Source organism: Lynx canadensis, chromosome A2, assembly GCF_007474595.2.
Source record: "Lynx canadensis isolate LIC74 chromosome A2, mLynCan4.pri.v2, whole genome shotgun sequence".
NCBI classification, from domain to species: Eukaryota; Metazoa; Chordata; class Mammalia; order Carnivora; family Felidae; genus Lynx; species Lynx canadensis.
In genome coordinates this window covers 90,704,899-90,732,797 of record NC_044304.2, presented here as the reverse complement: position 1 = coordinate 90,732,797, position 27,899 = coordinate 90,704,899, and the positions used below count along the sequence as shown (strand labels likewise).

General features: G+C 37.5%; 1 protein-coding gene across 3 annotated transcripts in view; it reads right to left on the bottom strand.

The window, feature by feature from the left end:
- CROT (carnitine O-octanoyltransferase) overlaps window positions 1–27,899 on the bottom strand; it is a 55,242-nt gene that overhangs the window by 2,111 nt on the left and 25,232 nt on the right. For all 3 annotated transcript variants that reach the window (XM_030307876.1, XM_030307875.1, XM_030307877.1), the window contains 11 exons: window positions 27,110–27,218; window positions 19,434–19,527; window positions 18,525–18,650; window positions 16,855–16,956; window positions 10,324–10,407; window positions 10,136–10,243; window positions 9,778–9,908; window positions 3,948–4,071; window positions 1,934–2,012; window positions 1,752–1,845; window positions 1,286–1,405 (listed from right to left, as the gene is read on the bottom strand). In XM_030307876.1, coding sequence (XP_030163736.1) covers window positions 1,286–1,405; window positions 1,752–1,845; window positions 1,934–2,012; window positions 3,948–4,071; window positions 9,778–9,908; window positions 10,136–10,243; window positions 10,324–10,407; window positions 16,855–16,956; window positions 18,525–18,650; window positions 19,434–19,527; window positions 27,110–27,218 — 1,171 coding nt within the window. The remainder of the gene's footprint in view (window positions 1–1,285; window positions 1,406–1,751; window positions 1,846–1,933; window positions 2,013–3,947; window positions 4,072–9,777; window positions 9,909–10,135; window positions 10,244–10,323; window positions 10,408–16,854; window positions 16,957–18,524; window positions 18,651–19,433; window positions 19,528–27,109; window positions 27,219–27,899) is intronic.

Sequence of the window (27,899 nt, the reverse complement as noted above, 5' to 3'; positions counted from 1 at the left end):
TGGTTCCCAGCACTCATCACTATTTACCTTGCTTATTTGCTTCTGTCTCTCTTTCCCCAGGAGAAAATAAAATCTCTAAAAGCGAAAATCTGGTCTGTCTTGCATCCTGAGTACCTAAAACGCTACAAGTTTCCACTACATACTTCCTGAATGAGTGAATGGATGTTCTGCCTCAGGATCGGGACTTCCAAAGTCAGAGACCTGGTGTGTCTGGACTGAACCCCTGTCACTGCATGCAATACAAGATCCATACTTGTCAGGAAATATGTTAGAATGCTTATGCTCTGTGTCTGATCATGATTTTAGACCGTATACCCTTTATATGAAAACATAGTAAGATCTATGTTGAACCTTTGTAATTTAACCTTTAATTTGTACATTCATGGACATAAACTAAATACTATGGGAATAAATATCTAAGGACTTAGATGCTAACAAATATAAGTACCACTGGTATAAGAGACTATATGCACAGGTCACACTTGACATGGAGGCAGAAGAGAACATTTTGCAGAACAACCCTGACTGTAAACTCTTTTTAAAAAGTTAATGAAAAAAATAAATTACAAACTGAAATATGTCATACATATTATCAGTCCAATTGTTCACATTCCATCCGAAGCCCCCAATCCTACCATCTTATTCACATAGTGCTAAATGTGGCCACATGATTTTTTACAAAGCCCCCCAAGCTCTCAAAGATCTCTGAGATGGCCAGACTATATGGATGAAGACCTTGCAAGCCATTCTCCCAATTTCGTATTACCTTATTCTCCACCTAACAGGTTTTAGTATTTTCTTTCTCTTTCTTTCCACAAACATAAATCAAACCTCATCTGAAATTTCATCTGAGCAGGTAAAACATTCTTTTTTGGAATATAAATTAATTTACCTAGTCTCTTATCTTGGTCACATTAGTACTGTTAGGACTACATGAACCACCACATATTTATAGGCAATTACATTCTATGTGTTTTATTACCATAAAACACCTTGCCCAGAATATGTTAATATGTGTACTGAGATTTAAGGATGATGGCAGTATATCACTGAGTCAACCTAAATTGGTGTTCTGCACAAAATGCCTAAGGGACTGATTTGACCAGTGTCCCAAAAGCAGGATAGAGAAACACACATTAAATGCCCACGTGGTAAAAATAATTACCTATGTAGCGAGTGGCAGATGACAACACAGTCAGAATTACAGTGCAAGAAAGACATTCAAAAGACAGAATAAAAGCTCTCTTACTCTATAGCACAGTAAGAATGAGAAGAGCAGTCTCACCTGTCATCTCTGATGTGGTAGAAAAATCCATAGCCATTGTGTACCATGGGAACCACCACTCCCAGGACTCTTGAATACCCAACCAGACTTGTTGAGAGAACAAAGTTTCCACCTCCTCCACTGTATGCCATAAAGAGAGGATATTTTACTAGGCTTACAGAAACTTACATTACTTCAGAAAAGCTTTTAGGGGCCCAGAGGTGGCTCAGTTGGTTAGGCCTCCTAGTTCAGGTCAGGTCATGACCTCTCGACTGCGGAGTTTGAGCCCCACTTTGGGCTCTGTGCTGACAGCTCAGAGCCTGGAAGCTGCTTTAGATTCTGTGTCTCCCTCGCTCTCTGCCCCTCCCCTGCTGGCACTCGGTCTCCCTCTCTCAAAAATGAATAAATGTAAATTTTAAGAAAAGCTTGTAACCTTCAGAAAGAAGGAACTGATTAAGTTATTAAACACTACATTACATTATATTACCTTTTGGAGAAAAGTGGGTCTGTAAAGAGTTCTGGAACTGGAAGATCTTCCTCTTTTGCTATGAGTAAAAGACCTAAAAGATGACGGTCAAATCCTGCAATGAAACCCCAAGTATTAAGCTAGAAAACATTTTTCAACGTGAGAGAATTTTTTTTAAGTCAGAATAATTCCAGTATAAGTACCTTTTCCAGCCAAACAATATTTCATCATTTTATCATGTTTTGCAAAAGCTTGTAACATCTTTCGCTGTCGCTCAAGAGGCTGTGTTAAAAATCAAGACATATTTCAATAAACTGTACAGCAACAACAACAACAAAAAAACCTGAGCTCAATGTAGTTAGGATGCGGGTCATCTGAGAGAGAAAAGATTTCTAAAAAGACCTTTAGACACGTGCTTCTATTTCTTTTCCTCACTTCTACTGCCTTTTCTTTCCTATAGGTCCTGCATCTTGATTATTTCTTTCCCAGAACAGGAAAAACAATAGGAACTTGTGGGCAGCACTGAAGTGATACTAATAACTGTCAAGACAGAAACAAGTAGGATTTCAATACTAACACACAGTTGTTCAAAATGGTAAGGAAGCAGTTCTAGGACACTAAAATAAATTAACACATAACTATGTCTGTCAAAACTAAAGAAAAAAATACAATACCAAAATACCAGGGGGAAGGAACTACCCTATCGTCTAAATGCTTCAAAAATAAATAAATAAATAAATAAAGTATAGGGGTGCCTGCCTGACTTGGTTGGTAGGAGATGTGACTCTCGATCTCGCGGTTGTGAGTTCAAGCCCCAGATTGGGTACAAAGATTACTTTTAAAACAAAACAAAAATATAAAACAAAACTGTTCTGGTTCCAACACATTAAAACAAGAATCTGTGATTTCAAAAACGTTCAACCACATTAAGAAAAGCTTCCTTTTAAGGCACTTTGGGAAAGTCTGGTTCCAACACATTAAAACAAGAATCTGTGATTTCAAAAACGTTCAACCACATTAAGAAAAGCTTCCTTTTAAGGCACTTTGGGAAAGTCTTCACTTTATTGGTGTTATCTCAAAGGTAGATCGATAACAGTAAAATACTCATGGTATTGAAGACGCTTTGCTGAAATACCAATCAAAAGCACAGTGAGATACCACCTCACACTTGTCAGAATGGCTAAAATCAACAACTCAGGAAACATATTGGCAATGATGCAGAGAAAGGGGAACCCTCTTACACTTTTGGCAGGAATGCAAACTTGTGCAGCCACTATGGAAACAGTGTGGCGGTTCCTCAGAAAGTTAAAAATAGAACTACTCTAACAACCCAGAAACTGCACTACATTTATCCAAAGGATACAAAACTACTGATTCAAAGGGGCACATGGACCCCAAAGTTTACAGAAGCACTCCCAACAATAGTCAAATTATGGAAAGAGCCAAATGTCCACTGACTGATGAATGGATAAAGGTGTGTGTGTGTGTGTGTGTGTGTGTGCACGCGCGCGTGTGCCTCTCTCTCTATATATAGAGAATATTATTCAGCCTTCAGAAAGAACAAACTCTTTCCATTTGAAAAACATGGATGGAACTAGAGTGTATTGTGCTAAACAAAGTAAGTCAGAGAAAGACACATACCATATGATTTCACTCATATATATAATTCAAGAAACAAAACAGATCAACAAAGGGGAAAGGAAGGAAAAATAAGATAAAATCAGAAATGGAGGCAAACTGTAACAGACTCTTAACTAAACTGAGGGTTGCAGGAGAGGAGATGGGGGCAGTGGGAAATGGGGGAAATGGGTGATGTGCAGTAAGAAGGGCACTTTCTGTGATGAGCAGTGGGTGTTCTATGTAAGTGATGAATCACTAAATTCTACTCCTGAAACCAATACTACATTATATGTTAACTAACTTGAATTTAAATAAAATCTTAGAAGAGGAAGGAAGGAAGGGAGGGAGGGAGGGAACCAACTTTGCCTAGAAACAGACACAAATGGACTGCTTCTCAGGTCCTTCCTGTTTCATATTTTTCCAAGTATATACTTCATTAGCAAATGAATGAATGCTTCAAAAACTTTCAGAAAAAAATATCTGAAAGTATTTTACTGATCCAGGAGAACTGAAGCCAAGGGGTTCGTTATTCAAGGTCTAAGGATCCTTTAAACAAGTAAACAAATACTATGAATTTTTTGTTTTTCAAATACTCACACTAGTAGAAGGATCCTGCATGGACTGGCACCACCTGACTGCTTCTACTGTACATGACCTCACAGTCTCTGTGCGGCCATGATAAAAGTATCTGGTCATGGCAGTTTCATAGCAGCTGCCAGGGCTACAAGAAAAAATGAAAATACAAGGATGTGTCACAAGAAAGAAAATGCTCAAACATCATCCAAAGAAAGCTTACGTAATAAAGCTGGCTTTGGTCAGAGACTAAGTTCTGTAATACAGACCACAGTCGAGACTTTCAATAACAAAGAGACTATTTTTGGTATCAAAGAGCAAAAAGGTATTCTGATCAACAAGGCCTGGTATTAATACGGGCTGTTTCCAAGGCTTGGCTGCTCTGAGGTTATGTACACTGGAGTGTGTGTGGTAGGTGGCCTGTAAGATGCACCCGCAGTGATCCCTGCCTCCTGTTATTTATGCTCTGGTGTAACTCCTCAGATGGAGTGTGAGAGGGACCTCATGATTTGCTTCTACTGAAGAGAACAGGACAAAGGTGATGTCATTTCTGAAATAAGGTTACAAAGAGATCTCACTGCTCTCACTTCCTCAATATGAGGAACACAAGCTGCCATGCTGGAAGGTGCCCTACAGTGAGACCCAGGTAGCAAGAAACTGAGTGAGGCCTCTGGAAAACAGCCTCGGAGGAAGTGATCCCTGTTAATAATCACATGAATGAGCCTGGGAGCAGATCCCTTCTGAGTACCTTCAGATGAGAAAACAGCTGAATGACACTCTAACTACAACCTCAGCAGACTACTACAATTGTATTTACCCACAGACTACAAAAATTCTAACTCAAAGGGATACATGCACTCCAACGTGTATAGCGGCATTATCTACAAAAGCCAAATTATGGAAAGAGCCCAAATGTCCATCAACAGATGAATGGATAAAGAAGATATGGTATACATATACAATGGAATGTTACTTGGCCATCAAAAATAATGAAATCTTGCCATTTGCAACGACATGGATGAAGTTAGAATGTAAGAAACAAAACAGACAAGCAAAGGGGGGAAAAAAAAGAGGCAAACCAAGACAGACTCCTAACTACAGAGAACTGATGGTTACCAGAGGGGAGGTGGGTGAGGGGTTGGAGATTAAGGAGTACACATGTTGTGATAAGCATTGGGTATTGTATAGAAGCTTTGAATCACTAAATTGTACACCAGAAACTAATACTACACTGTGTTAACTAACTGGAATTTAAACAAAAACTTAAAAAAAAAACACTACAAGAAAATACTATAGACCATTATCCCTTTACAAATATAGATGCAAAAATCCTCAAATTAGCCAACCAAATTCAGCAGCATATTAAAAAGGACAATTCACCATGCCCAAATGCAATATATCCTAGGAATGTAAGGGTGGTTCAACAAATGAAAATCAATCAATGTAATACACCTTATTAATAAAATGAAGGATAAGTCCTAGAGTAATTGAGACAGAAAAGCATCTGACAAAATCCAACACTCTCCAGTAAAAAACGCTTAGTATACTAGGCATAGAAAGAAACTTGCTCAACATGATCAAGGGCATTTATGAAAAACTCACAGCTAACATATTCAAAAGTGAAAGACTGAAACCTTTCCATCTAAAAGGAGCAATATGACAAGAATGATTCAGCATAGTACTGGGTGTTCTAGCCAGGAGAAAAGAAATAAAAGGCACCCAAATTGGAAAGAAAAAAGCAAAACTATCTCTATTTACAGACAACATGATCTCATATTTAGAAAACCCCAAAGAGTCCACAAAAAATTGTTAGAGGAAATAAACAAATTTGGCAGTTTGTTTATTTTTTAATGTTTATTCATATTTGAGAGAGAGCACACACGCGCATGCGTGAACGGAGAAGGAGCAGAGAGAGAGGGAAACACAGAATCCGAAGCAGGCTCCAGGCTCTGAGCTGTCAGCACAGAGCCTGACACAGGGCTCGAACGCATGAACCATGAGATCATGACCTGAGCCAAAGTCAGACGCTTAACTAGTGAGCCACCCAGGGGCCCCCGGCAAAGTTTAAAGATACAAAACTAACACACAAAAATCAGCTTCATTTCCATACGCTAGCAATGCACAATCTGAAGAAAATTAAGAAAACAACTGCATTTACAACAGTGTCTAAAAGAATAAAATACTCAAGATTAAACTTAACCAAAGAGGCAAAAACAGTATACACTAGAAACTACAGAACATTGCTTGAAGAAATTTTTAAAAACATAAATAAATGGAAAGGGATCCTGTGTTCATGGACTAAGACTTATTATCATTAAGGTGACAATACTACCCATAGCAGTCCACAGATTCAAAACTCCCAACATTTCTGCAAAAATGGAAAAACTAATCCTAAAATTAATATGGTATTTCGCAAAGAGCCAAGAACTGCCATAACAATCTTGCAAAGAACAAAGGTGAAGGACTCACACTTTTGGATTTCAAAACTTACTACAAAGCTACCATAATCAAAATAGTATGGTATTGATATAAGAAGAGACATACAGACCAATGGGATAGAATTGGAACCCCAGAATTAAACCCTTACATCTATAATCAATTGATTTTAAACAACAACATCAAAACCATTCAATGAACAGTCTCTTCAACAAATAATGCTGGGAAAACTGAGTATCCACTTGAAAAAGAATGACATTGGACCCTTACCACACAAAACTCCTAGAAGAATATGTAAGGGGAAAACTTCATGACATTGGATTTGGCAACTATTTCTTGAATATGTCAACAAAAGCACAGGCAACAAATAAAAAAAAAAAAACAGATAAACTGGACTTCAAAATTAAAAACTTGTGCATCAAAGGGTACTATCAAGAGAGTGAAAAGAAAACCCACAAAATGGGAGGAAATATGGCAACCCAATTACCAAATACACAAAGGACTTTTATGGACAGTTTGCCAAAGAAGATATACAAATGGATAATTAACATATGAAAAGCTACACAACCTCATTAGTCAATAGGGAGATGCAAATAAAAACCACCATGAGATACTACTTCACAAATAATAGAAATAATTTTTTAAATGAAAAATTAAGTGTTGGCAAGGATGTGGAGCAACTGGAACCCTTACATATTGCTGGTGGGAATGTAAAATGGTATAACCATGGTAGAAAATAGTTTGGCAGGTGCTCAAAAAGTAAAAGAGAATTATCACACAACCCAGCAATTCCACTCCTGGGTACAAACTCAAAAGGAAACTGAAACAGGGACTCAAACAGATACTTGTACGTGAATGCTTACAACAGTATTATTCACAAGATCTAAAACATAGAAACAACCCAAGTGTCAACCAAGAGATGAATGGATAAACAAAATGTGGTATACTCACATAATGGAATATTATTTAGCCATAAAAAAGAATAAAGTTCTGATTCTACAACATGGATGAATCTTGGAAACATCCTAAGTTAAATAAATCAGACACAAAAAGACAAATTCCACTTACATAAAATATCTATAAAAATAGGCAAGTTTATAGAGACCGAAAGTAGATTAGATTACCAGGGGCTGAGGAAACAGTAGGAATGAGAAATTATTTTTCAATGGGTACAGAGTTTCTGTTTGGGGTGATGAAAAAATTTTGCTATAGACAGTTGTGACGGTTGTATAACATTATGAATGTAATTAATGCTGCTATATCATACACTTAAAAATGGCTACAATGGCAAGTTCTATTTTATATATTTTACCACATTAAAAAAAAGATACTCAAATGCTTAAGGCAAATACTAACAGTGTATTGTAAGGCTTGTAACATATGTAGAAATATAATGTTACGACAACAACAGCACTAAAGATGGGAGAATCAAAATAGAAACATTCTGTTTTAAAGTTCTTACATTATACTTCAAATGGAAAATGTTATTTAAAGTAGACTCTGGTAAGTTAAAGATGTGCTTTATAAACCCCAGTTCAACTATTAAAAGCAAAACAAAACAGTATATCTGACAATGGAAATAAAAGGGAACAAGTGAAAAAAAATGAATTCAAAAGAAGATGAGGGGCACCTGGGTAGCTCAGTTGAGCTTCTGACTTTGGCTAAGGTCATGATCTCACAGCTCGTGAGATCGAGCCCCGCGTTGGGCTCTGTGCTGACAGCTCAGAGCCTGGAGCCTGCTTCGGATTCCGTGTCTCCCTCTCTCTCTGCCCCTAACCCACTCGCATTCTGTCTCTCTCTCAAAAATAAAATAAACATTAAAAAAAATCCAAAAGAAGATGAAAAAGAACAAAAATCAGATACGATAAAAAGAAAAGAAACAGCAATATGGTAGACTTAAACCTATCATTACTGATAATTATATTAAATATAAATGACCTACATATCCTATTTAAAGACACATATTCTCAGGGCGCCTGGGTGGCTCAGTTGGTTGAATGTCCCACTCTTGATTTTGGCTCAGGTCATGATCTCATACTCGTGAGATCAACCCCAACATTAGGCTCTGTGCTGGGCGTGGAGTCTCCTGTTTTTTCTTTTAATTTTTTTTTAAAGTTTCTTTATTTCTGAGAAAGAGTGAGCAAGAGTGAGCGAGCATGAGCAGGGGAGGAGCAGAGGGAGACACAGAATCCAAAGCAGGCTCCAGGCACCGAGCTGTCAGCACAGAGCCCGATGCGGGGCTCAAACTCGAGAACTGCGAGATCATGACCCGAGCCGAAGTCAGAAGCTCAACTGACTGAGCCACCCAGGCGTCCCTGGGTGTGGAGTCTCCTTAAGATTCTCTCTCTCTCTCTCTCTCTCTCCCTCCCTCCCTCCCTCCCTCTGCCCTTTCCCATGCTTACAGGCAGCATGCTCTCTCTCTCTCTCTCTCTCTCTCTAAAGAAAAAAGAGAAAGAAAAAAAAAAAAAGGACACATATTCCCTGATTAGATTTTTAATTTTAATGCTTATTTATTTTTGAGAGAGACAGAGCACGAGCATGCACGTGAGTGGGGAAGAGGCAGACAAAGAGGGGGGCACAGAAACCACAGCAGGCTCCAGGCTCTGAGCTGTCAGCACAGAGCCCAATGCGGGGCTCAAATTCAAGAACCAAGAGATCATGACCTAAGCCGAAACCAAGAGCCGGACAGTCAGCCAACTGAGCCACCCAGGTGCCCCTGGATTTTTTTTTTTTTTTTTTTTTTTTTTTACACTCAGCTGACTGAGCCGCCCACATGCTCCTGGATTTTTTTTAAGTTTTATTTATTTATTTTGAAAGAGAAAGAGAACAGGAGTGGGGAAGGGGCAGAGAAAAAGAGAGGGAGAAAGAGAATCCCAAGCAGGCTCCACACTGTCAGTGCAGAGCCAGATGCATGACTTGAGCTAACTGTGAGATCATGACCCGAGCCAAAACCAAGAGTCAGGTGCTTAACCAACTGAGCCACCCAGGTGTCCCTCAGACTGGATTTTTAAAAAGCAAGATCAAGGAGCTTCTACTTCTGCTTAAGATTTAAGAAAGTCTCAACATACCATTTCTCCAATCCTAAAAATTAGTAAAGACTGGATAATCTATAAAATCATGAACACATCAGGAAACTGAGGCTACAAGAAAACCAAGTGATTTGAATTCCAAAGAACATAAAACCCCTCGTAGAACAAAGCAGACACTTCAGAAGTATTAAGGTTATGAAAAACAAGACTATGAAAGTGTCACAGATCAAAACTCTAATATACTAATGATGTTAAGTCCCAATTAGGACAAGGTGCTACTTGGGAGAAAAGTCAGGAAAAACAATGGGGAGGAGTTAGGATGGAATAGCTATGGTAAAGATATACCCTTGGACTTCAAGATCTGAAAATGGAAAATGAATGGTCCTCACCGTCCATGAAGTCTGTAATAGGCCAGCTGAAGTGCAAGCTGAATAAATATATCAGGGTGAAGCCTCTTCTTCTTGGTTAGTTTTTTGCCAAAAGATGTAAAGGCATACACCACAACCTGCAGATCAGATGCCTAACAAAAAAAATTAAATGGGAAAAATGAAAAATCACCTAAGAAGAATACCCCAAAGATAACCAAATCATCATTTGCATCAATCATTAGATATTAAATAATAAAGGTGTCAAAGCTATAATTTAAAATGTTTTATGTTGTCATGCTTGGATGGTAGCCAAATTTTTATATACGGTAGTTAAAAGACAAAGCATCAGTTTCTAAGAAAAAAAGTTAAAAAAATCTACCTGCTTGAGATATTGGGCTTCAGCCTGTTTAATGTTGTTTAGGATTTTATCATCCACAGTGAAAACGAGCTCCTCTGGAAGTGATATATCCCGTACTTTTTCTGAACCCTGAAAATAGGGAAGACTTAAAAATGCTCAATCAAAAAACTACCAGGAAAAAAAAGGATGAAATATTTTTTCTGACATACCTTCCATCTTCCTTCATTCTCTACAATTTTCTCATCAACATAATGGCTGACGTTTACTAGAACCATCGCATCAAAAGGAGCATGCTAAAATGAAAATATACAAGATACTGAATACTTTATGTCAACTTAAAATTTGACCCAATATTTCATTTTCCATTTCCCTACCCTTCATTCTTAATACAGAATAAACTGCAAAATTCAAATGCTTCACCTAATAAGAATATATGGCATAATAAATGACTGCTGTATTTTATCTGCTGCGAAAGAACAAATACTTAAAGCTGGAAGCACCTAATTAGAGATCCTTAGGTAATGATATTTATGCTGGAAGTGAAAGCAGGTGTATGTGTGCAGTGCTAAGATGTTCTGAAATTTTAAGAGCACTGTGCAAAACACAAATAAGGCTGGCAGACTTTCTGAAGGCAAACTGAGCATGGATGCAAACTTTTTAGGTGAAAACATAGACCACTAGGTTGAGTATCAAAAAGCATAACAATTTTGTGTTTATATCTACAAAACTGTTCAGATGTGGCAGAAATAATTCTCAACCTTTAAGGAATTCTGGAAAGATGGGCTGAGTTACAGGGGTATTATGGGTTTGACAACTATATTAAGAGAAAGGAATTGCAGCTAGTAAATTTTTCCATCATTTACTGTGGAGGACAAACTTTATGCCTTCTTTTTCCCATGTCCTTTGACAATTACATCAAATAGTTTTATTTTTTCTCCATGTTACTGCTTCACTTTAAACAGTTACCATCCATGAACTGTATGTGGCACTACCAGCCTTGGAGAGAAAGATGGGAGGCTTAAGATAGGAACTGAGCACACTCGGACCCAGTTTCAGAGGGAGTTAGGTATCGTAAATATCACCCCAACATTACAGAGATCCACTGCCCTCTCGAACAGCCCAGTGGAGCCTAGAAGTACAGATGAAGACTGTTACCAACTAGAGAGCAGCCACAACACGAGGAAAGGTTCCTGAGAGAGTTCAGAACAAGATGCATGAACAACTCACCCCACCTGTCAGCAACAGCACCCATAAGACACACAGATCAGTGACAAGTACATTTTCTAACTGCATCTTGCAACTTTACAAAGAATTTTTTATTGGTATCACAATGTTTCATTTGAGAAAATACTATTAATTTATAACTCTTTTACTAGAGCCAGTAAGAAAAAGCAAGACTGGAGGATAAAAGTCTCTTTGACTTATAATTCTACCCTATCCATCTCATGGTAGAAAGCTTATCATCTATTTTTTTAAAAGTTAGGAACTATGAAAACTTTAAGTGCTTTCGTGACGTTTTATCTGTTAATACAGTTTTAACTTCCTTTTCTTTTTATTTATGTGGAGACAATATGTGTAACGTATTATTTAGGAATGAGGGCTTTGATTAGGAGTCCAAACTCTACCATTTCCTAGTTGTTCAAGTGTTGAAAAGTTACTTAATTTTTTAAGTAATCTGCCTCATCTGTTAGTGGGGATAATAATCACAGGCTTAGTGAGAAAAATGATTTTAATAATGCTTATAAAGTACTTACTACAGAACCTGGACCACAGCAATCATCAGTAACTGCTGTTATTATTTAATAACTTTATTATATGCTTCTTATGTGCCCTTCACAAAGCCCTAAAACAAAGCCTGTATAGAGAAGACAGAATAGTTGACCCCAGGATTTTAAACCCCAAAAGGGAAATGTAATTAACTGCTATAATCACAAAAGTACATATTCAAGTACCAATGGAATACAGCAGCGACATGGCTTTGGATATAGAATAGACCAACTTTTAGAGTATACAGATGAACAGCACTGACCTCTCACGCAATCAAAAATCCATATATAATTTTTCACTACCCAGAACTTAATTACTATTGACCCGAAGTCTTGCCAATAACATCAACAGTCAATTAACATGTTCTGTGTTATAAGTATTATATCTACATTCTTACAATAAAGCTAAGAGAAAAAAAACGTTGAGAAAATCCTAAGCAAGAGAAAATACACTTACTGTATAGCACATTAGTAGAACAAGGCACTACACATCTCCTCATTCCCACCCAAATTAGCAAAGCTACCCAGGAATGCAGGAAACCTCCTTCCAAGAAGATTCTAGGGGAAGGCAGAGAAATGGCGAAGAGAGAGCACCATTACCCTTCTCGCTAGGTTGCTTGCTCCCCTGACCCCTCTGCATGGTTCTAACTCAGCTTCTGCTTGTGGCAAGTGCTGGCAAGCGGCTCCCAGCAGTATTAGTTTTCTACTTCAGAGAATTTTCAGCACCTCAGACAGCATTCCTTCCTGCCGTGAGCTCTGCAACCCAGGTTCCTGCCTGGTACTATCCTGCCCCAGATATTCTCCTGGACCCGTGGCACGGAGAAAGGGTTGGAAGGAGTGCAGATTATCATTCTGTGGTTCCTGGCCAACTGTGGACAATGACTGGCCTCCAGTTCCTCTGCTCCTTTCAGTTCAAGACCTCAGTGAACCAAACTTTGCACAGGTAGTGAGGTGAGGACTGCCAGGAGCACGTAGGAGCCCTGCTGTTCCAGCCTTCCCAGCATCTCTTCTCTACCTTTCCTTCACTTTTAGTCATTTGGCAACTTCTATCTTATTTTTCAATCACAATATAAAATATATACTTAAAACAATTAAAAAATAAAAATAAAAGGGGCGCCTGGGTGGCGCAGTCGGTTAAGCGTCCGACTTCAGCCAGGTCACGATCTCGCGGTCCGTGAGTTCGAGCCCCGCGTCAGGCTCTGGGCTGATGGCTCGGAGCCTGGAGCCTGTTTCCGATTCTGTGTCTCCCTCTCTCTCTTGCCCCTCCCCCGTTCATGCTCTGTCTCTCTCTGTCCCAAAAATAAATAAACATTGAAAAAAAAAATTAAAAAAAATAAAAATAAAAATAAAATATATACTTTTAAAAATCCATGTATTGGGGCGCCTGGGTGGCGCAGTCGGTTGAGCGTCCGACTTCAGCCAGGTCACGATCTCGCGGTCCGTGAGTTCGAGCCCCGCGTCGGGCTCTGGGCTGATGGCTCAGAGCCTGGAGCCTGTTTCCGATTCTGTGTCTCCCTCTCTCTCTGCCCCTTCCCCGTTCATGCTCTGTCTCTCTCTGTCCCAAAAATAAATAAACGTTGAAAAAAAAAAAATCCATGTATTTACACCCACACAGTTGAAACCCATGCTGTTCAAAGGTCAACTGTATACACTCTATTAATGATATTTTACATAGGTTAAATTGTTTTTTTCTGTAATCATCTCAGGTTACAAGGGAAACCTACATGGAATTTTAAAATAAGTGGGTATTAATAAATACACATAAAACATGTCCATACACTTACTACAAGAAAACATCTCATTTTTGCTGAGATGTGTGTTTATTTTGAGACCAATATTCTTCATTTAGAGATGAAAAAACATCATTAAAGTTATTTTCATCCTGAATTTGAGCAAGTATCAAGAGTTTAGTGCTATTAGTAAAAGTCAAAGTAGTGCAAGGAGTTTTTTGGAGGGATTTGAGGGTTGAAAGTGATGATGAGAATAATTTGCCCTTATGTAACAATACAACAACCAGTTTGAACAATATACAATGAAACAAAATTCTCAAAATAAGAATAGGTAAAAACTAGAAAAGAATAACTGCTCCACTGAGAGATGAATGGATAAAGAAGTTGTGGTATACATACTCAATAGAATATTACTACTTTGCCATAAAAAAGAATGAAATCTTGCCATTTGCAACAACATGGATGGAGTTAGAGAGTATTATGCTAAGCCAAACAAGTCAGTCATAGAAAAGACAAATACCATATGATTTCACTCATATGTGGAATTTAAGAAACAAACAAACAAAAATGATCATAGGGAAAAAAGAGAGAGAAGCAAACCAAGAAAGAGACTCTTAACTATGGCAAACAATCTGCTGGTTACCAGAGGGGAGGTGGGTGGGGGTAAGGGTGAAATAGGTGATGGGAATTAAGGAGGGCACTTGCAAAGAGCTCTGGGTACTGTATGTAAGTACTGGATCACCACATTGTACACCTGAAACTAATAGTACACTGTATGTTAACTGGAATTTAAATAAAAACTTGAAAAAAAAACCGAATAACTTTAAGCTACCCATATACAAATGGTCAATGAAACTATTAAACCAGGGGAGAGAACACACAAAAGAGGAAACAGTGAGACTAATACTAAGGTCAGAATCAGTACACAGGAAAAGACTGTTAAGAGATGGAGGCAATGTCAGAATATGTATGAAGAAGGTAATCAACTGCAGCAGACAAGTCAAGAGAAAGAGAGAGGAAGACACTAGGAAGTAGTTAGCTACTATACAAAGGATAGTTTCCGGGGAATAGAAAGAAGTCAAGAAAATGGAGGCAATTAACAACAAGTATTTTGTCAACAATGAATCCCAAGGAAGATAAGAGACAAGAAATCTTTAAAATGACTCACAACAAACTTGCACTCTGATGAGGTACTATAATAGACATCTAGTTTATTACCTGCTCATCAACCCTTCGCCCTCTTCTGAGATTTATTTTTCTGTAGGCAACCACCACATATGCTGTGGTGGTATGAATGAGAGTGATTCTACCCCCTAGGTTCCAAGGTTTAACATGTGACCCAGGCCACACAAATGAGAGCACCTGATCCCTCAGAATGGGCACATGATAGACAAAGGCCAATCACAACCAGTGAGCATTATTCCAAGGGCTTTTGCTGGAACCACTAGGATGGTGGAGGCAGTGTGTGTGGGGGGGAGGGGGACGTTTGGTGTGCTGGCCATTTGCATGAAGAACACTAATCTCTGAAGGGAGCTGTGAATGTGAAGACAAGACATTGTGGGTACAACGACCACATGGGATGGTCCACCTGAAGTCAAACACAGGAAGAAGTGTAAAAAATGAAGAGGGAAATTTCTTTTTTTTTTTTTTTAATTTTTTTTTTTCAACGTTTATTTATTTTTGGGACAGAGAGAGACAGAGCATGAATGGGGGAGGGGCAGAGAGAGAGGGAGACACAGAATCGGAAACAGGCTCCAGGCTCTGAGCCATCAGCCCAGAGCCCGACGCGGGGCTCGAACTCACGGACCGCGAGATCGTGACCTGGCTGAAGTCGGACGCTTAACCGACTGCGCCACCCAGGCGCCCCAAGAGGGAAATTTCTAATAAAAGCATTTGGACACTGGAAGTCAGCCTTACTCAAATTCAGCTGTAACCTTATGCCAACAAATACCTTCTTAAGCTAATGCCAGTATAATTTAGGTTTCTATCACCCAGCACTGAATACTGACTAACACAACTATTGAACGCAGATCAACATAACAGGTCTTTTTAGTATTGTACAGTCGTTAAAAGCTTCTGGAGGAAGGCTACCAAAAACAATCTACCTCATACTACTTTATAGCAAATTACGTATTTTATGAAAGGTCTTAAAATGAGATTACAAGTGTATGCTGCAACTCTGACTTTGATTTTTTAATTTTCTTGGTTTATAGACTTCTTGAATGGCCATCAGAAAATGGCAAGGTAGAGCTAATAAAGATGATCAAAGGAGAAAAAAAGAAACAAGTTTTTTCTTTTTATTATGAAGGTAAAAAATTGTAGAAGCATCACTTTATTTTTTATTTATTTATTTATTTATTTATTTTTCAACGTTTATTTATTTTTGGGACAGAGAGACAGAGCATGAACGGGGGAGGGGCAGAGAGAGAGGGAGACACAGAATCGGAAACAGGCTCCAGGCTCTGAGCCATCAGCCCAGAGCCCGACGCGGGGCTCGAACTCACAGACCGCGAGATCGTGACCTGGCTGAAGTCGGACGCTTAACTGACTGCGCCACCCAGGCGCCCCAGAAGCATCACTTTAATATCTACAGTGTAAATAAATGTTCCAAGGATCATGTGCCATTTTAGGAAAATAATAATTCCTGGGTAAATCTAGAGATATATCCACATATATCTCTCTGTGCACAGAACATACACATAATGCTCTATCTTTTTTTTCAATGCTTTTATTATCTTTATTTTTGAGAGAAACAATGTGAGCACAGTTGGGGCAGAGAGAGGAAGACATAGAATTCAAAGCAGGCTCCAGGCTCTGAGCTGTCAGCACAGAGCCTGATGTGGGGCTTGAACTCACGAATCATGAGATCATGACTTAAGCGGAAGTCAGAGGCTTAACCGACTCAGGTACCCCAATGCTGTATCTTTTAAAATAGGTTGTAACTCTCAACCAACAGGTAACAGTGGACTTCAAGACCTTCAAAACTCTTTAAAATCCTTAACTACATAAAATACATGCAAATTCCACTTTGCAGATACACGTCAAACCGTCAGCCTTACTACGAATAAAAATAACTTGTCCTATACTCTGTCTTCACTGGAATTCATAACTAAGCCTTTTAGTATAATGTTACAGAACTATACAAGTGTTTATTTGACCACAGCACAGCCTAACTACTATAGTTTATTGCCACTAAATTAACCTCAACAATTGAAAGGAAAAGTAACTTTAGTAGTTTACTTACATCACAATTACAGCCAAATACTCCATTGGAAAAGGAAATCAAGTTATAAGATTTGTCTCCCCAGCGCAATGTTGGATCTCCTGCAAGAATCATTGCAGTTACCTAAAACAAATTCAATGTTTCAAAATTAAAAGAATTTTAATATTAAAAGGTATATAAGTAGTTATACCTTAAACGTGTATATACACACACACAAACACACACAAAACCCACTTTTCCTCTTCAGGTAAACCAAATTTAATAAAATGATAATAATTATAAAGATATCATACGAATTCCAGCCCTGTCTCTAGGTATTTCTCAAAATCTCAAGAAATCCCACCAGTAAACAGAAAGCTGGTAAAATACTCATGGGTGTTTAGAGAACTTCGAAGGGAAAAGACAAAGCTTTTGCAACTTGAATAGTCTAAGAAGCTGTGATAAGTTTAGTCATTAGAGTCTAGTTACAAGAAGAATATTTCAAGAATTCATACCCTACTAAGCCTGTTTCTTAAACAGTAGGTTTTGGCCCATTAGTGAGCCATGAGAACAATTTAGCACATCAGAGTAAACATTCATTACAAAAAAAGTACAAAATAAAAATAAATATCAGAGTCTATCACAAATAGTAAAAGTAATTACTATTTTGTGAAACTTCGATTATGTGTGTATACGCGTGTAGTGGGCTACAACCTAAATGCATGTCTAACTAGACTGCAGTAAAAGTTCAAACACTACATTAAAATATATTCTTCCTCAAGAAGTTTGGTGACTCTCCCAGGCACCTGGGTGGCTCAGTCGGGTAAGCATACAATTTTGCCTTGTGTCATGGTCTCACAGTTCATGAGTTTGAGCCCCACATCAGGCTCTGTGCTGAGTTCAGCCCCTGGCCGGGCTCAGAGCCTGGAGCCTGTTTCAGATTCTCTGTCTCCCTCTCTCTCTGCCCTCCCCCGCTCATGGTCTGTCGGTGTCTCTCAAAAATTAATAAACATTAAAAAAAATTTTAAAAAAAAGCTTGCAGACTTTCCTACTAAAAAAGTCCAGCTAAAGTTATTTTTACTTACAAAATTTTTCAATCCTTTATTTTTTCTACTATTTAATCGTGATGAATCCATTATGAAATAATTTAAGTGTTTTTAAAAGCCTAAGAGACTTCTACAGGTATGAATACTACCTTTTATTGTTTCCCAGGAAATGATAACATTACCCTGGGGGGGCAGGGAAGGAAACAAAGTAAGGCCACATTTACTCTGTACTCGTGACTCACTAAAAGTCAGTGTGTCAATAAAAATCAAATGATAAATTACTTACAAGAGTGATATAACTCCTAGAACAGACCTCACCAACTAAGATGTCAAGGCACACTGCTGTGGGTTACCGGAAGGTTCTCATGTCACCTTTGGCATGATAAGCTCACTTAGCCCAGAGTCCCATGCAAATTTTCTGTTCATCCAAACAATAGCCATACTTCTTTAAATAATGTACAAGATATATCTAAATTACCTCAACAATGAGGGAAGAATTTACAAAGGATATTTATGTATAAGCTTCAATCTGGTAAATGTATATATGACAGCTAAGTAAAAATTTTAAGAAACCGCATGTAACAAAAAATCTTTTCATCTTTAATATACACAAGAGCCTTCCAGAATAATCTGTGAGAAGAAGTAACAGAACAGATAGTCAAGTACCTGAGAATAATCTTCTGGCGTTACACGTGGACTGCTATCCTCTAGGGAATACACCAGTAAACTGCTTTGAATTTTTTCTAACCTAGTCAAGTTCTCCAGATCAAGACTAATCAAATATTCTCGTGCCTAAGAGACAAAGAAATAATGATTAAATGTTACAAACTAAATATATCCAGAAAATCTAAAAATAGTCTGTTAGGGAAAAGGTTTATTAAGAAAAGCATAAACCTCTACCTGAAAGTAGACTATTCCTATGAAATCTTTCATGAGCCAAAATGGTATAGAGCAAAGAGGCAATTACCATTAATTTATATGGAAACAGGTTTGAACGTTCTCCAAAAATAACCTCGCTTTTGCTTTACTGATAACACAGGACACATCTTGTGAAGGGATGCACAAATAAAGTCAGATAAAGCACAGGTGCTCCCAGACACAGATGCCCAGAGCTTGATGGTGAGATTCTGAAGGCAGCTCCAGGGGAATGAGCTTCGTGTGCCACTCTTGCTGCTCAAGGAACGTGCTGTGACACACACTTGCTGACACTATTTTTGCTTTTTGCCTTTTTTTCATGAAAGCAAAAATCCTCCTTGGGTTTCTTTCAATGCACAAAACCCAGTACTAATGTAGGTACTTTGTGAGAGTGTAGTGACATAACCAAAACTTTCAAAAAGTGGGAGATACTTGTGCAGTTAATAATGCCCTATTACATATTTCGAAACTGCTAAGAGAATACATGTTAAAAGTCCTCATCACAAGAAAAAAAATTTAATTATGTGAGATTTATTGTGATCATTTTACAGTATATACAAATATCTAATTATGCTGTACACCTGAAACTAATACAATGTTATGTCAATTATACCTCAGTTAAAAAAAAAAAAACACACACACACAACTATAAATTATAACCTTAGCCCATCGGGTTCGCTCCTCACTGGTTAATGCTGGTATCCCAGGTCCATCGGGTTCACTATGGCACTTCTTGTGAATATATGTCAATTGCCTTAGGGAAGATTAAAGAAAGAATATGTAAAAAAAGCATAAGCAGGATCACTAGCTACTTTTAGCCTTTAATAGGTCATATTGTTTATCAGTACTTAAATGTTTTGATGTAGTATCCAAAGAAAGGGATTATGATCTCAACAGCAATTTCCCACACCTTATCTCCTTTTTTTTTTTGTTTTTAAAGTGAGTGTGTGGCCTATTAACACAAAAGTATATTTAATAACTTAAGTAATTAAATTTGCTGTTTGGCTGGTATTATTTATACTTTCAAAATGTACATGTACTTCTGGGGTCTAAGTAAATATCCCTTACAATAGAGAACTTGAAAAATATTCTGTAAATGGTATCACAAATATTATGTACATCTTACCTAACTAAAAACTATGTGCATATATATTTAACAGAAGAATTACTCTATAACCAATTAATATTTGTGTGTAACCTCAAAAATAGAATACGTTGTCAATTTTAAATGTTTTCACATGTTACTAACAATCATTTTATTTTATTTATTTTTTATTTTTTTATTTTTTTTGTATGTGAAGCCTACTCATTTAAACATGTTAGAAATAATCAAGTTTGCAAAACTTTACAGAGCCAGGCAATACACACATTTGGCCTATAGGCCTCTGGTTAACATAAGTTACCTATGGGGTATTATCCTCTTTGTCAAGGAAAAATGGGGATCCAGAAAGGTTAAAAAATTTTGCCAAGGTCACTTAACAGGTAAGTGTCTAAGAGGAGATTTGAACCTAGAACTGTAGGAGTTCAAAGTTCCAGTCCTTTCCAGCTTCACTGGGAGGCAAAGGGATAATAGTCGTTGCCTGCAGGGGGCCTGTACCAAATCAGAAGAGAAAGGAAAAGTGTCCAGAGAACTTTAATGTAAGTAGAAGCTTCACCCTGTAAAGAAGGTACACACAGAGTTTAACTTGGATGGCCCCTGTTCCTTCATCCTCCAGGCCTGGGTGCCCAGTGTGGTTCTGTTCTCATTCTGGGCCAAGCCTTCTTTGAGTTTTCCTTACAATCATTTTAAAGACTCTATTAAAGAAAAATTTTCACTCCAAAGTACTCTATACTCCCAAACTGATGAGTTTCCTGTATCTTTAAACATTTGACAGGCAAATAACAGGGTTCTTCAATAAGGAAATACACTTTCATCAATCCAAAATCCAGAGATTTAGCATAGGCAACAAAAGCAAAAAATTACATCAAACTAAAAGCTTCTGCACAGTTAACATCAAAATTAAAAGGCAACCTACAGAATATGAGAAAGTATTTGCAAGCCATGTATCTGATAAGAGGTTAATATTCAAAATATATAAGGAATCCCTACAACTCAATACCAAAAAACCAAATAACCCTAATTTAAAAATGGGTTAAGGAACTAAACAGACATTTCTTCAAAGACATACAAATGGCCAGCAAGTGCACGACAAGGTACTCAACATGACTACCCATCAGGGAAATATTAATCAAAACCACAATGATACATCACTTCACAGCTATCTGGATGGTTATGAGAAAGTAAGAAATAAGTGTTGGTGAGGATGTGGAGAAAAGAACTCTTGTGGACTGTTGGTAGGAATGTCAATTGCTGCAGCCACTATGGAAAAATAGTAAGGAGTTTCCTTGAGAAATTAAAAGCAAAACTACTTTATGACCCAGCAATCCCAGTTCTGAGTGTATATCCAAAAGGAATTGAAGTCAGGACCTTAAGAGACATCTGCACTCCCATGTTCACTGCAGCATTATTCACAACAGCCAAGAGGTGTAAGACACTTAAGTATCCACTGACAGATGAATGGATAAACAAAATGTAACATACATGTACAATGGAGTATCATTCACCCTTAAAAAAGAAGGAAAGGAAATCCTGCCATTGGCAACAACATGGATAAGCCTGGAGTACAATACACTAAGTGAAGTAAGTCAGACACAGGACAAATACTACATAATATCACTTACAGGAGCAAGCTAAAATAGAGTGGCATGGTGGTTTCCTGGACATGGGTAAGGAGGAAAGGGGGGGGGCAGGTAATTAGTCAAAGGACACAAAGTTCCAGCTTTACAAGATGAATGAGATCTACTGTAGAGCACAGGGCTTGTAATTAACAATACTGTATTGTATGCTTTAAAAAATTAAGAGGGTAGGTTTTATGTTAAGTGTTATCACAAAAAAATTATTAAATAAAGGAGGCAGGGGGGCGCCTGGGTGGCGCAGTCGGTTAAGCGTCCGACTTCAGCCAGGTCACGATCTTGCGGTCCGGGAGTTTGAGCCCCGCGTCGGGCTCTGGGCTGATGGCTCAGAGCCTGGAGCGTGTGTCTCCCTCTCTCTCTGCCCCTCCCCCGTTCATGCTCTGTCTCTCTCTGTCCCAAAAATAAATAAACGTTGAAAAAAAAATTAAAAAAAAAAAAATAATAATAAATAAATAAATAAAGGAGGCAGGCAACTTTTGGAGGTAATGGATAGGTTTATGTTAGATTGTGGTGATGGTTTCATGGGTGTGTACTTATTTCCAAACTCATCAGGATGTACACAAACATGTACAGCTTTTCATATGTCAATCACACCTCAATAAAGTTTTTAAAAGTCTGTTCAAAATTTTTTAAATGCTACAGATTTGGTAACTAGGATAACCACTTTTCCTTTAATTTGGCCATCTATGCATCTGTTTTTTAGCTACACATGCATTGTTTGATATTTAAAAGCACAAAATTTGTATTACCAGTATTTACATTTTAGACTCCTACACCTTCCAAAATATTCTATACTTGAGATTTTCTCACATTCTGGTTTCTGCCTTCATTACTTTCCACTTTCATTTACTATAATCTGGTTTTGTCCTCCAATGATTATCGTGAAACTGCATTTCTGAAAGTCACCAACAGTATCCCATAAAACAAATGTAGTAGGTTTATCTCAGTCCTGTTTTCCTGATCACAGAGTATTTAACACCCAGGAGTAAATCTTAAAATTATCTTCTATCTTAGCTTTTGTAGCACTATTCCACGGCAGTCTCCTTACCTCGCTGTCTGCTCAGTCTATTTCACTGATCATCTGTTCTCTTTTCACCGCCAAATGTTCCCCCAAATCTGTCACTGACCTCTCCTGACGTCTTCTACAAGTTTCTCCTTTGGTAATTTCATCAATTTGTTTAAGAGCTTTAACTGTCTATTACCTTTGTGTAAGAGGCAACCAAATCTCTAACTTCAACCCCACTTTCTCTTAAAATTTCTGGTACCAAATTTCCTAATGCTTGCTGATATCTCTACTTCAGTTTCAGTCAGCATTCCAAACTAGATTTAAAAATCATCTCCCTGTCCCCTTTCCAAATTAAAAGAAAAAAAGCTTATCTTAGAAGAAAACATAGGTATACATCTTTGTGACTTTGTTTTTGTTTTTTAAGGAGGCTCCATGCCCAATGTGGAGCTTCAACTCATGATGCTAGGCTCAAAAGTGGGATGCTCTACCAACTGAGCCTGCCAGGTGCCCCTAAATATTTATGACTTTGGATTAGGCAACGATTTCTCAGATACAACACCAAAAGCGCAAGCAACCAAAGAAGTAGAAAAGTGGGCTCTGTAAAAATTAAAACATTTGTGCCACCTAAGAATTTGTGCTTCAAAGGAAGTCAAGAAGAAAATGAGAAGAGAACTCCAGAAAGGGAGAGAAATTTTGCAAATTATGTATCTGGTAAGAGACATACTTAGAATAAAGAAAGAAGTTTTACAACTCAATAATCACAAGACAATCCAATTAAAAATCGGAAAAGGATTTTAATAGACTTTTCTCCAAGGAAGATATACAAATGGTCAATAAGCACATGAAAAGATGCTCAACAGTACAGAAGAAAAAGAACACTACTGCACCACTGGTGGGAATGAAAACTGGTGCAACCACTGTGGAAAATAGTATGGAGGTTCCTAAAAAAGTTAAAAATAAAACTACCTAGAATCTAGCAATCACACTACTGAGTACTTACCCAAAGAAGACAAAAACATTAATTCAAAGGGGTACATACACCCCTATGTTTATAGCAGCATTACTTACAATAGCCAAGACATGGAAACAGCCCAAGTGTTCACTGATTGATGAATGGATAAAAGATGTGGTATATATATATAACTGAAAACTATTCATCCATACAAAAGAATGAAATCTTGCTATTTGCAATGATATGTATGGACCTACGTGAAATAAGCGAGCGAAAGACAAATACTATATGGTTTCACTCATATGTAGAATTTAAGAACGCAACAAATGAGCAAAAGGGAAAAAAAAAGGGAGAGACAAACCAAGAAACTGACTCCTCACTACAGACAACAAACTGATGATTACCAGAGGGGAGGTGGGGGGAGGATTGGGTTAAATAGATGATGAGGATTAAGGAATGCACTTGTTATGATGAACACCGGCTGATGTATGGAATTGTTGAATCACTATACTGTATACCTGAAACTAACACAGTTAGGTATGTTAACTAAACTGGAATTAAAATAAAAACTTAAAAAAAAAGTTCTTAGTCATTTAAAAAAAATGCTCAAGATCCCTGTCATTATAAAAAAGCAAAACTAAACCACAATGAGATCCTACGTCACACCTTTTTGGTGATAGCCAAGGTTATAGGATGGCTATAACCAAAAAGACAGATAATAACAAGTGTTGGTGAGGTGAGGATGCTAAGAAATTAGAACCCTCATTTACTGCTGAAGTGAATGTAAAATGGTGCAGTCATTTTAGAAAACAGTTTGGCATTCCCTCTAATAGTTAAACAGAGCTACGACCTAGCAATTCCCTCCTAGTTATGTACCCAAAAGAAACGAAAATACATATTCACACAAAAGTCTGATGTTCAGGACAGTATTATTCATAATGTCCATTAAGTGATGAATATTTACATAAAATGTGGCATATCCACAGAATGGAATATTCAGCCATTAAAAAGAATAAAGTAATAAAGCATGCTACAACACAGATGAGCCTTGAAAACATCATGCTAAGTAAAAGAAGCCAGACACAAAAAACCATATATTTTAAGATTCCATTTGTATGAAATGTCCAGAATAAGCAAATATACAGACACAAAAAGTCCATTGGTGGTTATGCCAGGCTAATGGGATTAGAGTGTTTGGGAGATATGGGTAGTGTCTACTAATGGATGGGGTGAAAGCTGGGGAGCAATAGAGCTTTACTGCTTATGGGTCCAGGGTTACTTTTGGAGGTAACAAAATGTTCTAAAATTGATTGTAGAGATGACTGCACAATTCTGTGAATATTCTAAAACCTGCCAAATTTCACCCTTTATTTTTTTAAGTAGCTTCACACCCAGCACAGAGCCCAATGTGGGGCCTGAACCCATGACCCTGAGAATACGACCTGAGCTGAGATCAAGAGTCGGACACTCAACCAAATAAGCCACCCAGGCACCCCAAGAATTGCACACTTTAAATGGGTGAAAGGTATGGTGTGTGAATTATATTTCAATAAAGTAGTTATTAAAAACAAGAAAAAAAATGAAATGGTTCCTCCTCCTCTGCTGCCTCCTTCTGTTATAATAGTACTTGCCTACTCAACCATGTTTAAAAATTTCAGTCCTATTTAATACCTTCTTTTCTTTCTAAGCCCAATCACCAACTCTTACTAATTTTATCTCCAATGATATTCTAATAGTGTTGTATGGTGACGATTGGTAGTTACACTTCTGGTAAGTATAGTATAACACAGGAAAAAGTTGAATCGCTATGTTACGCACTTAAAACTGATCTAGGGGCACCTGGGTGGCTCAGTCGGTTAAGCGTCCGACTTCAGCTCAGGTCATGATCTCACTCTGAGTTCGAGCCCCACATCTGGCTCTGAGCTGTCAGCACAGCTGAGATACCTGGAGCCCGCTTCACATTCTGTGTCTCCCCCTCTCTCTGCCGCTCCCCTGCTCATGCTCTGTCTCTGTCTCAAAAGTAAATAAAAACATTTAAAAAAAATTAAAAATTTAACTTATCTAACACTGTGTGCCAACTTCCCTAATAGAAAAACTAAAAAAAAAAAAAAAAAAAAAAAAAGATACTTTAATAGGGTATAAACATCTTCTATTCTGTGGATTTCAACACATAAACACAACAAAAGGCTCACATCCAAAAAGTATAAAGAACTCCTCCCACATAGTCATATATGTATGAAAGTGCTAATTAGTATAACTATTTTCGAAAACTGCATTATGTACTGAATTTCAATGTTCACATACCCTATGACTCAACAAGTCCTTTCCTAAGTGTAATCAGAAAGAAAACGTACAAGGATTCTCACAGCATCATTTTTTGTTCTAGTAAAAACCGTAAGCCTAAATAATTACCCTTGAAAAGAAGAGAAAGCACGGTAACTGACAAGTGGTATGAAGGAAATTTCTAAAATACTGGAAATATTCTATTATCTTGACCCGGTGGTGGTTACATGAGTATGTAGCTGTATATTTCTGTGTGCACTTTTGTACATGTTTGTAATACTTAATAAAAAAATTTTAAAGATATATATAGATACATACAACTCAACATTTATAAGACAATCTAGGAAGATTTGAACAAATGATTGTATATTAATGATATTAAAGAATTCTTCATTTTCTAAAAGAAGCAAGTCATTAGGTGTGATAATGGTACTGCATGTGTATGATTTTAAGAGTCCTTATCTTTTAGAGGTACATACTAAAATATTTTAGTGGAAACATTATGTCTTGAGATTTTCTTTACAATAATCCATAGGAGACTGAGGGGAGGAGAAAAAGCAAGTTGATACAAGGCTATGAATTCATAATTGTTGAAGCTAGGAGATGATAACTGTTGAAGCTGGGGTATGAGAACATGGAAGAGCTTCATTATACAGTTCCCTCAAAATTTTGAAATTTTCCATACTATACTTTGAAAATATAAACACACAAAATACTATACGTACATACTACGTATACATACTATTTATATGCATTTAAATACATACTAGATATAAACTACATTCTTTTTTATAAGTCTTTATGTGCATATAAATTCACTAGAACGGATACAGAAGGACAGAATACACCAAACTAGTTAATGGGGATAAATTCTGGGGCAAGAAATGGAATTGATAATATTCTGAATGTTTTCTTTTTCTCCAAGTAGAATAGATTCATATACATCTAATAAAGTTAAAAATGAAAGCTAAAAATAATAAATTTGCAAAAATCAGCATATACAGAATTACTTCTTTTTAGCCTACTGTCCCTTTATACAAAGGCAATTGTGAACAAAATTTATTTATTTATTTTTTTATAATTTTTTTTTTCAACGTTTATTTTATTTTTGGGACAGAGAGAGACAGAGCATGAACGGGGGAGGGGCAGAGAGAGAGGGAGACACAGAATCGGAAACAGGCTCCAGGCTCTGAGCCATCAGCCCAGAGCCCGATGCGGGGCTCGAACTCACGGACCGCGAGATCGTGACCTGGCTGAAGTCGGACGCTTAACCGACTGCGCCACCCAGGCGCCCCCAAAATTTATTTTTTTAACTCAAGCAAAAACTTAACACCTCAAGACTCAAGAAAGTAGTTTAAAAACCTGTGAATCTCTGGTGGGGTCATCAAACATCCTTCATGCATTACATCAAAGACAAAGACTCGGCCTCGACAAAGCACCGTAATGTGAGTTGGGGAACGCCCTTCGCTCTCTGGAAAAAGAAACAGGAAATCCAAACTCAATCTCTCAAAGTTAAACAAGAGTAAAACTGCTTATTTACATCCAAAAGAAGAAAATAATCCTTGCTCCAATACTTGATAATATATTCATATATTCATCAAAAATATATGAACAATAAGGTGATGGACTTTCAATTATGATATAAATATACACTCTTGAAATCTGTCCATGTGAAACAGCCAAAAACCCATGGAGTTTCAAATATTTGTACACCTTGAGACTTATATAATCCCAAACTCCTGCAGGGCTTTCTAGTTTATTCATGGATAGAAATGACAAAGGGAAAAGGGCAGCAAGAATTCCTGTAGAAGAGCTATGAGAATTAGTTTCTCCTAGAATTTATTTCAATGTTGACTGCTTATCAGATAATTTAATTGCAGTAATATCTAGCTATGATTTCTAAATAAAATAGTTTTCAGTTGAAAAAGGGCACTGTTTGAGTGGCAAGGAGAATGCTTTTTGCCAAATCTAGTTTTTTTTTTTTTTTTTTTAATTTTTTTTTTTTTTCAACGTTTATTTATTTTTGGGACAGAGAGAGACAGAGCATGAACGGGGGAGGGGCAGAGAGAGAGGGAGACACAGAATCGGAAACAGGCTCCAAGCCATCAGCCCAAGCCTGACGCGGGGCTCGAACTCACGGACCGCGAGATCG